General features: G+C 36.1%; 1 protein-coding gene across 1 annotated transcript; it reads left to right on the top strand.

The window, feature by feature from the left end:
- Positions 1–1,521: 1,521 nt before the first annotated feature.
- Positions 1,522–2,457, top strand: LOC145613919 (uncharacterized). Its single transcript, XM_081668953.1, has one exon. It carries the CDS (start codon positions 1,522–1,524, stop codon positions 2,455–2,457), a length of 936 nt encoding a protein of 311 aa, XP_081525079.1.
- The last annotated feature ends 8,835 nt before the right edge of the window (positions 2,458–11,292 follow it).

Raw genomic sequence — 11,292 nt, 5'->3', positions numbered from 1 at the left:
TGCGGGTACAAGCATAGATGATCTAGCCAGTGAAGGTAGGGAATTCGGGGAGAAAATCCAGGAAACCATATTCTTGGGGTCCTAAACCTAATGATATATGTTAAAGTAAGGAGAAGGGGCATTGGAAATCTGAATATCCCAAGAAGATGAGACAACAGGTTAGTTCTGAGTCTGCAAATATTGCAGATGGAGACACCCGTTCAAAAGAGGATTATGTTCTGATTGCTGATGAGCGTGCGCATGATGTATGGGTTCTAGATTCGGGGGTGTCTTATCATATGTGTTCACGTACGGAGTGGTTTATGAACTACAAGCAGGTTGATGGAGGTGTAACTATGGCCAACAACGAAGTCTGCAAAACAGTTGGTATAGGGTCCATCAGAGTTCGGACAGATAATGGTAAATTATGTATGTTGAACAATGTTAGGCATGTTCCACAAATCACGAGGAATCTGATTTCACTTAGTCTTCTAGACAGAAAATGGTTCATTTTCAAAGGTGAAGGTGGAGGGTTGTATGTCTACAAGGGATCAAAGGTAGTTCTGAAAGGTGTTAAACGGGAGACATTGTATATGATGCAAGGGTCTACGTTATCTAGTCTGAGTCAATGTTTGAAAAAGGGCGCGGGTTAGAGCTTAATTGTTGTCAGGCGAAGCGATTTTAATGAAGCGCAATTAGGCTCAATAAAGCGCGTGAGGCGCACTAGGCGCAGAAGTGTGCTTAATTGCGCCTTTTTAATAAAGTTGCTTTTCTATTTTTTACCGTTATATATGATGCTTTCTTTTTTTTTATTATTGTTATGTGCTAGAAAGTTCTTGCATATGTTTTATCTTGTTTTATTATGTGGTCCACAAAATCCTTAACAATAGAAATAAATAAAGAAAAAAATAAAAAAGAAAAAAAAGAGAAGAGTAGAAGACAGAAGAATTCGTTGTAGCCGGCCCTAGTTTCTTGAAGACTTCTTCAGCAATCTCCAATTCTCCAGGTACGTAATACTAATCTTCAAACCAATTTTTTTTCTTCCTTTTCATTTTCTTTTTTTCCTTTTTTTTTCTCATTCTCCTTTTCTTTTTCTTCCATACTTCTTCTGTTTCTTCTTAATTTCGTTCGTATTATTTCTGTATTTTTTTTTTTTGGAATCTCTTTGTCTGAATATCTTCATCTCCTGAAAAAGACCCAACCTTTATGTCCTTTGTAGAGATGAGAACCTTTTATAATGCCTCTTATCAGTAAATTTTGCATGCAAATAAAATATATAAAAAGAATAAATGCAAATATCAACCATCTGTCACTTTCTACCAAAATAAGAGCCACATGGTGTACGCTTTAATGAACTAACATCACCACTAACCAGCAACATTTTTTTAATCAACTACTTTTTATCATAATATGTGATTATTTTTGTTGACTAATATGTTCATCATCCAAGATAATTTAGTTATAATAATAATAATAATAATAATAATAATAATAATAATAATAATAATAATAATAATAATAATAATAATAATAATCACAGATATGGAGGATGATGGCAGCAAACGAACTGATTTAGGCTGGACACATGGATTTTTAGCTAATCCAAATAACAAGAACAATGTCACTTGCAAGTATTGTATGAAAGTGGCCAAAGGGGGAATATACAAACTTAAACATCATTTAGCTGGTGGTTACAGAAACATAACATCTTTTCCAAGGTGTCTTGATCATGTGAGAGAAGAAATAATAGAATACATGGCTAAGAGAAAGAGTAATCGAGAGCAAGTTAATTTGATGCATGAGTTTGATCAGGTGGCTGACCTTGATGATGAAGATGATGAATTGCAAATGTTAGGATCTAACCCCAAAGGAAAAAGGCCAATGAATGTCAGTGGAGCAAGCAATGATAAAAGAGCAAAACAAGTTGGTCCAATGGATGCATTTTTCAGATCTCGTACACAAACACCGGGTACACAAAAGACCCTTAATGAATCTTACAAGAAAGAGCAAAGGGAGAAGGCATGTGCAGATTTTTCTAAATGGATTTTTGATGCTGGAATTGCATTCAATGCTCTAAATTATCCTAGCTTCAAAATTGCTATTGATTCCATCACTAGAGCCGGAATTGGAATGAAGCCACCAAGTGCATATGAAGTCAAGGTGCCTTTTCTGAAAAAGGAAGTTCAAAATGTTGATGAGATCATCAAAAGTCACAAAGAAGAATGGGCCAAATCAGGATGTTTAATTATGTCGGATGGGTGGACCGATAAATATGGAAGGACAATAATCAACTTTTTAGTCAATTGTACTAAAGGAAGTATGTTCCTTGAATCTGTTGATGCCTCAAGCTATTCAAAGACGGGTACCAAGCTATTTTATCTACTAAGTGCTATTGTTGACAAAGTTGGAGAGAATAATGTTGTACAAGTTATCACAGACAATGGAAGTAATTTTGTTGCTGCTGGTAAGAAAGACTAAAATACTATTTTAAATTAACTTTATTATTTCACTAGTTTCTTATATATATATAACTATATTTTGATTAGGTAACCTCTTGATGGCACATTATCCAAACTTGTATTGGACTCCTTGTGCAGCTCACTGCATTGATCTTATACTTGAAGATATTGGACGACATCCTATCATTGAAAGAGTCCTAAAGAGGGCAATTCAAATGAATAGCTTCATTTATCAACGCCCTGGTCTTCTAAATTTGATGAGAAAATTCACTAACCAGAAGAACTTGTTGAGGCTAGCAAGACAAGATTTGCTACTGCATTTATTACACTATCATCAATTCACAAGCAGCAGCATAATCTAAAATGTTTACTTCTCAAGAGTGGAGAAGTTGCAAATGGGCCAAGGAATCATGAGGCAAAAAAGCAGTTGAATCTATTATGATGCCCTCCGTTTGGAATGGTACAGTGTATACATTGAAGTTAACAGGTCCATAAGTTCGTGCACTAAGATTGGTGGATGGTGAAAAAAAACCTCCCATGGGCTACATATATGAGGCAATGGATCGTGCCAAATAAGCAATTTCAGCATCATTCAATCAAAATGAGTCCAAATACAAAGAAGTTTTCGAGATGATTGATAAGAGATGGAAATGTCAACTTGTAGGCGTCGTTTGAAGTGCGCCTACATTAAAAGCATGTTATGAATATGCTTGGCACTCATAGGAAGTGGGAATTGACATATACGATTAGGGACATGATTAGGGACAAGGAAAGTAGGGAGCCGCCAACAAGTTTTTAAGGAACTTGTAAACCGTTCACGGATCATAAAAGGCAACCACGAAAAGGGACAACGAAAGGCAACAACGATTGACCCGTGAAGGTTACACCCCATTCATAATCCATGAGATTACTAACTCCATATGGTTCGGAACCACGAAAGGAGGATCGGGGATGATGGTACGAAGTGAGTCATGGAGTCACATTCGCCCGTATTGGCCTCTACTCGATTCTTATAGTGAAAAGTATTCTTGTGATCTCAAAGGCATACAAACAAAATATTCAATTCGCTCCAAACTATTATTATGCTAAATTGGTTGAATATAAATGCACACATAATTCTAAAAATTTGGTGACCACTTGATTAAATAACAAGATTAAAGGAACCTAAACCGGTTGTCCAAATTATCTTATTATGCATGATTTTTCAATTACATATTCCCTTTAAACATGCAATATGGTGATCATAAATAATAATAGAATCAATATTAATATTGGAAGCAATTTAACAATAATAGCGTTAGTCAAATCAAATAAATCATGATACTAGCAATAAGAAATAATAATAAGAGTAATTAAGTGATTAACTACTCACTTTCCGCATTTCCTTGAATTGCTACATCATGAATAAACTGTTAGTAACTTCAATAAAAATAAATCAAATGGAAATTAAATTAAATAAAAGTAGAGTTGATTTGGTCCAAACCCTCAGTTAATTCTACCTTTCACGCCTTGGTTTAAGTATAGAACTTCGGGTATCGTATGGACTCCTTAGAGTGCTTAAGGGAAGAATAGGATTTAAGAATATAGGTTTGAGGCTTAGAATATAAGAGAAAAAGAAGAGAATGATTTATTTTTTTTGGTGGAAAAGAGAGGAAGAGAGAATGATTAGGTGATCAAGCTTGTTGACGATTGAAAAAGGGGAGATATGACCTCTATTTATAGGGAAAAAAGAGGGGTCGAATCAAGAAAAGATAAGAATTCGAATCGGATAAAACTCTTGCGATAGACAGCAGTTTTTACGGTTTTTGTTTTTATCATATCTTTTGATCCAGAAATCGGAATAAGATGAGTAAGATATCGTTGGAAATCTCTTGAAGTCTACTTTCTAACCCAATTGGAATTAGATTAAAATATGTTTTAGAATAAAAGATATTGCCAAAATAGTGGGACGGTGTCAGTTTTGGATAGAGTTTCGTATTTCTTTTATATATCTTTTTCATTATAGCTCGGAATTAATATTATAATATATCATTGGAAAGATAATTTCAAGAGCTATCCAACCATCTAAGAATTAGATAAAAACAGTGAGGCACGAAAATAATTACTGACTATTCTTAAAAATGGAGTTGATTCCTCATTCCAATTAATTTCTAACCAAACAACATGTAAGGGAATGAGATCCCATTCCAAAATTGAACCAAACACATGGTATTAAGTATCAAGTTCCAACCCCATACCACCTTAACCCCATTCCTGATTCCAAAGTCATACCACTATGTGAACCAAACGCCCCCTTAATGTTATCTTTTCAAAAAGGATAATTAGGATCTTTTAGAAGCTTATAGAAGCTTCCAATAAATCCTAATTGGATTAGGAGTGTGATTAAATCCTTTGGACCCTCCACATGATCATTGGGTCGTAGGTAAGGTGGGCTTAGGCTCGATTTAAACTCAGTTTAGTATTTTTGCCATAACTTATTCGTTATAACTCGAATTTGGGCTTATAATATATCGTTGGAAAGCTCTTTTAAAGCCCTATCCAAATATTTAATCATTGGACCCAGATTATGGACCAAAATAAACTGATATAAACGTTTTTATAAAAAGGACACGAAATGAATGATTTTAATGGACACGAAATGAATGATTTTAATGGACACGAAATGAATTATTTTGGGTTTATAGGCACGAAATGAGGAAAATAAGTTATTGTTTGTGAAAATGGGTTAAGAATTGGGTTGGTTTATGAAATGTATTGGGAATGAACATGGATTTAAGCACTCTAAAGATTACATACTCAACCCGACCAATAATGGCGGTAAAAGGTTGTTCATCATCGGGTTTGGTTTTGGGGAGACATTTTTAGGTGTCTACAGAAGCCCCCACTTTGACTGAGTTTGTAGAAATGTCAGTTTCGAAAACGATAGTCAAAGTAGTCGATAGGGACGGAGAATGATTTAAGACGTTCTGCGATCCTAAATCACTCTGTATACGCCGATACCTGTGGAAAAATGTTAGTTCCACAGATAAAACAATAAAGGGATAGAATGCATATCTGACACCAGTGTATCGGTGACAAATGAGTTTGGTAGCTTCCTATGCTTGAAGGAATCCACCGGATGATACTTTCCATGCTTGAGGAAAGTTGACTGATGAATGTTGGCAGTTTTCTATGCTTGAAGAAACCCACCGGTTGAGATACTTTCCATGCTTGAGCAAAGTCGAGAGATGACAATTTTCCATGCTTGAGGAAAAACTTGTCTGATGATGATATTGCAAGTCTCTGTGTATCGAGAACCTTGCGCCGTGAATCGTCTTCGCTTGGGAGATGATCACTAAAATGATGATGGTTCGATTGTCCCCGAACATGGGCTGTAGTTGGTTCGCTTGTCCCCGGACGTGGGCTGTAGTTGGTCCGCTTGTCCCCGAACGTGGGCTATAGATGATCCGCTTGTCCCCGGATGTGGGCTGTAGATGATCCGCTTGTCCCCGGACGTGGGCTGTAGTTGGTCCACTTGTCCCCGGACGTGGGCTGTAGATATATGGTCCGCTTGTCCCCGGACGTGGGCTGTAATTGAGACCTGCAAAATAAAATTTGCCAAGGGACTCGTATAGACCATGATTGCCTCGACCAACTGACTTGACCAAGTTTGACTTGACACGACTTGACATGACATATGTATGACTTGTGATTGTGTGTGTGTGTATATGTATGACTTGAGTGTGTGTGCAGACACAAACAAACGAAGATGCAAAAGCAAAAAAAATTCCGTCATTTTTGTCATGAGTGGAGGGTACCGACTTTCTCCCGAAAGACATGAAAAAGATTTTATTTTCGAACTTCCCTCGATGAGAAAATTTTGAAAAAGTTTTTGAACTTCCCCAAAAGAAAATAATGACAAAGGGGAAGAAGTTTTGAACTTCCTCCTTAAGCAAGACGAAATGAATCGTATGAATTGAATTGCTTGTCTTGAAAACAGTTTATGCACGATGCATGCTCTTTGGCCAGGAGGTTAAGGACAATTACATCATGTGACACGATAGATGAATGAACTTAGGTTATGGAGCTAAGCATCATATATGGTGTAAGAAACGATCTTGAACGTCACTTAGGTCTAGAAGCTAAGAACGTATATAGACGAAGTGATTATTGCATAATGAACGTTGCTTAAGTCAAGGAGCTAAGCACGATATGCTTTGTATGATTAAAAATTACAGATATATAAATATAACTCAGCACATTATGCGATGCATGAAACAATGAATATTGCTCAGGTCAGGAAGCTAAGCAAGTATACAATGTTTTTTCTAATGAATGTTGTCTTGAAAGATGATAACATGCACAGTGTTGAAACAAGACTTCATGAAAAAGGGTTCTTAAAGGAAAGGATGGTATGGCTATGTATGTGTGAGTGAAGTGTGTGAAAGTGATACTAAGGTTGGCTGCAAAGGTTGTGGTGATGGAAATAGATGTGAGAAGAGTCAAAGATGATGACTCTTTAGGCTATTTAGGCTAAATGATGTGGGTTCAAGCCCCAAGTCTAGCTCTAAATGGGTAGGGGTAAGCATTGGATATTCTTTGACTCGATCATGCATGGATATGAATATGAATGTGGCCGCACCTCAATGTGAGGTTGCCTACGTATCCGTTAGGAATTAGGCCGAACGTAGCTCTAACCGAACTTCGCACAAGTACATGTACATCTCAAAGAGGTCTTTTGAGGGTTGTAATGTGGTTAAGCTGATGGTTTAAGGAAGAAAGGGGTAAAAAGGCTCAAGATCCGAGAGAATCCCCCCGAGATGTGTAATTGTGTATTTGAAAACTTTGCAAGTTTTATTTTTCACATTTTTTTTTTGCTTTGAACTTCGTCTTTTTTTTTTTTTTTTTTTTTTTTTGGTCTTTTGAATCAATGTAGGCAATCCCGGATCATGCGGTTCATCACTCACTTAGCATTCATGTTTCTCAGGTACGGTACCAAGCACTCGATGAGAGACGCAATTCGAGACGTGTTCATATCAAAGACATTGGAACACTTGCCTTTAGACATTGTTTTTTTATTTACTTATTCTTTTTTTTTTTTATTTTGAACTTGCTTTCTTACTGTTACACAAATTGCACACCTTCCCATCCCCGGGGTTATGTGAATGTGGGTTGAAGAAATAAAGGCCAAACGTTAAACGAGGCTCAAAGTGGTTGATGAAGAAATGGATATGTGATTGAAATGGTTTAAAGGGAATGACAGGGTTGCAAAGGTGCCTCAAATCATTGGTGTACCTTGTGTTTAGTTCAGCAATTTTATGTTATTTTATTTTTTTTTATTTTTATTTTATTTTTTTATTTTTTTTGTGACTGACATGATCGAATGCAAAGAAAATAGATGCTTATTGATGGAAAATAGCATAGAGACATAAGGATAAGGAGAACCTATGCTAGACTTATTAGGGAAAAAGGGTTGGAACGAAAGAAGAAAAAAAATGAAATCTTGTATGGAAACTTGTCTTATGCTTCGTCTTCATGGATGCTTATGAATTCTTGTTACCGCCAAGAGGGACAAGAAATTTGTTATTACTGATGCTTTGATTAAAAGAAAAGAAGGAAGGAATGACGTTCCCCTTATTCTTCCAACTCTTGCCTAGCTAATGAATCTTGAACTCGAGTACTATGGAACAAAATGAGCTCACTTAATGCATTAACTCAATACTCGGATTGGAAAGGAAGAGTGTATGAAAAAATTTCAAAACCAATGTGAAATACTCCACTCATTCCTATTACGACGGAAAACGACGCATGCATAGTCCTAGTATACGATCATAAACAATATAGTGCATTACTCGAAGACAAAGTGTGTGCAACGACTCAACATGTATGATTAGGTGAGTTTATTAAGACTCATGGTATGATCGCATGGCTAGATATGAGGACGTTGTGAAAAACAAAGGACCCAGGGACCAAATAGCACGAAAGACTAAAAGCCAAACTAACTTGATTAATTTTGTCCAATTTTAATGTTTATGCTATTTACTAGGTGAAAACGGTCCATTGGCAATCGTTAGTCATAAATAAAGATCAACAACATGTTAAGATTAGCACAATAAATCACAAGAAACTAGGAACACGAGTAGAATTCTAGAAGAGTTAGGACTCATGGGTATAAATAAATAAATAAAAATAAAAATCTATAATCCTATGTTATACGAGTTGACACGGATAAAAGGACTTGGCTAAGACTAGCTTGACACGAAAAAAAAAAATAAAAAAGAAAGAAAGTTGACGCTAAAAAGACACCTAAAACTGGACAGGCTGTAGTATATCGGTTATAACTTTTGTTCTGTGACTCTGATTGGAACGAAACCAACGCGACATGAAAGAAAAAACTCGGGGCTACAGATCCATAGGTGGCACGACACGTAACTCTTTTTAGAACTCCGGCTATGACCAAAACAAGTTGACTCTTATGCAGGATACGGAATCCGGGTTGACTCAAAATAAATAAAAAAAATCTATGACTCGACTCTAATAAAAAAAAAAGTTTGATAAGAGAAAAAGAAACAAGAGAAGAAAAAATAAAATAAAAATATGCACACATAAGCACATTGTCACGCATGATGCAATGAAGTTCGCAACCTAAAAGTCAAGTTCTATGTTCCACTATGGTCAAGTTTTTGGGTGTCAAAGGGTACCATGGTTAAGAGTTTGGACGCGTTAGCAAGGCAGCCTCCCTTGAGGGTGTATGCCAACGGGCGGCTCCGCGAGTTCGTGATGAAATCGAACTCGACTCCATGGTTTGGGTGAATTTAAAAACTCGGATGAACCCTTATTGCCATGAGCGTTTTTGGGTTGATAGAGCTTAAATTCCCCGGGCTAGCCACGTACGTAGAACACGTACTATTGTGGAAAAATAGGTAACCTAATATACATATGCATATTTGACAATGCCAATTAAATCGCAGGAATACAATTCAAGAATTTTTCAAGTCTCATCCACTCATCTCAATTAAATACCGATCACTCAAATCGATAAATAATCAAGAATCCTCCCTAGTGGAGTCGCCAAATTGTAGGCGTCGTTCGAAGTGCGCCTACGTTAAAGCAAGTTGTGAATATGCTTGGCACTCATAAGAAGTGGGAATTGACATATACGATTAGGGACACGATTAGGGACAAGGAAAGTAGGGAGCCGCCAACAAGTTTTTAAGGAACTTGTAAACACTAGTAGAAAAACATTTATTTGCAGCGGTTAAAAAGTATTAATTTGCTGCGTTTTTGGGATGGCAGCAAACGCCAGGGAAGCAAATCAATCAATTGATTTGCGGCGGTTACACCCCATTCATAATCCATGAGATTACTAACTCCATATGGTTCGGAACCACGAAAGGAGGATCGGGGATGATGGTACGAAGTGAGTCATGGAGTCACATTCGCCCGTATTGGCCTCTACTCGATTCTTATAGTGAAAAGTATTCCTGTGATCTCAAAGGCATACAAACAAAATATTCAATTCGCTCCAAACTATTATTATGCTAAATTGGTTGAATATAAATGCACACATAATTCTAAAAATTTGGTGACCACTTGATTAAATAACAAGATTAAAGGAACCTAAACCGGTTGTCCAAATTATCTTATTATGCATGATTTTTCAATTACATATTCCCTTTAAACATGCAATATGATGATCATAAATAATAATAGAATCAATATTAATATTGGAAGCAATTTAACAATAATAGCGTTAGTCAAATCAAATAAATCATGATACTAGCAATAAGAAATAATAATAAGAGTAATTAAGTGATTAACTACTCACTTTACGCATTTCCTTGAATTGCTACATCATGAATAAACTGTTAGTAACTTCAATAAAAATAAATCAAATGGAAATTAAATTAAATAAAAGTAGAGTTGATTTGGTCCAAACCCTCAGTTAATTCTACCTTTCACGCCTTGGTTTAAGTATAAAACTTCGGGTATCGTATGGACTCCTTAGAGTGCTTAAGGGAAGAATAGGATTTAAGAATATAGGTTTGAGGCTTAGAATATAAGAGAAAAAGAAGAGAATGATTTTTTTTTTTGGTGGAAAAGAAAGGAAGAGAGAATGATTAGGTGATCAATCTTGTTGATGATTGAAAAAGGGGAGATATGACCTCTATTTATAGGGAAAAAAGAGGGGTCGTATCAAGAAAAGATAAGAATTCGAATCGGATAAAACTCTTGCGATAGACAGCAGTTTTTACGGTTTTTGTTTTTATCATATCTTTTGATCCAGAAATCGGAATAAGATGAATAAGATATTGTTGGAAAGCTCTTGAAGTCTACTTTCTAACCCAATTAGAATTAGATTAAAATATTTTGTAGAATAAAAGATATTGCCGAAATAGTGGGACGGTGTCAGTTTTGGATAGAGTTTCGTATTTCTTTTATATCTTTTTCGTTATAGCTCGGAATTAATATTATAATATATCATTGGAAAGATAATTTCAAGAGCTATCCAACCATCTAAGAATTAGATAAAAACAGTGAGGCACGAAAATAATTACTGACTATCTTTGAACGTCTTTCAATTCGAATAGAATTAGGACTTTCAAAAAGAAAAGTTTTAATCAATTTCAAATGCTTTAGGGGGCGTTTAGTTCGCGGAATATAGGTTTGAGGTATGGGTTTAGAAGTACTAAAACCCATAACTTATGTTTGGTTGTCAAAAGTATGAGTTTCAAACCCATATCTCAAACCCATGAGGTATGGGGTTTGGAAACCTTGGGGGGGAGGTGGGTTTGGCCCATTCCATTCCCCTAGGTATCAAATATAAGGAGGGAAGAATGAGGGAAACAGGGAAATTACCGCCAAAGTCCATCTC

The sequence above is a fragment of the Chenopodium album genome, chromosome 25 (assembly GCF_948465745.1).
Source record: "Chenopodium album chromosome 25, dcCheAlbu1.1, whole genome shotgun sequence".
Lineage (NCBI taxonomy): Eukaryota > Viridiplantae > Streptophyta > Magnoliopsida > Caryophyllales > Amaranthaceae > Chenopodium > Chenopodium album.
The sequence above is the reverse complement of the archived record's forward strand: the minus strand, read 5'-3'. Positions and strand labels throughout refer to the sequence as shown.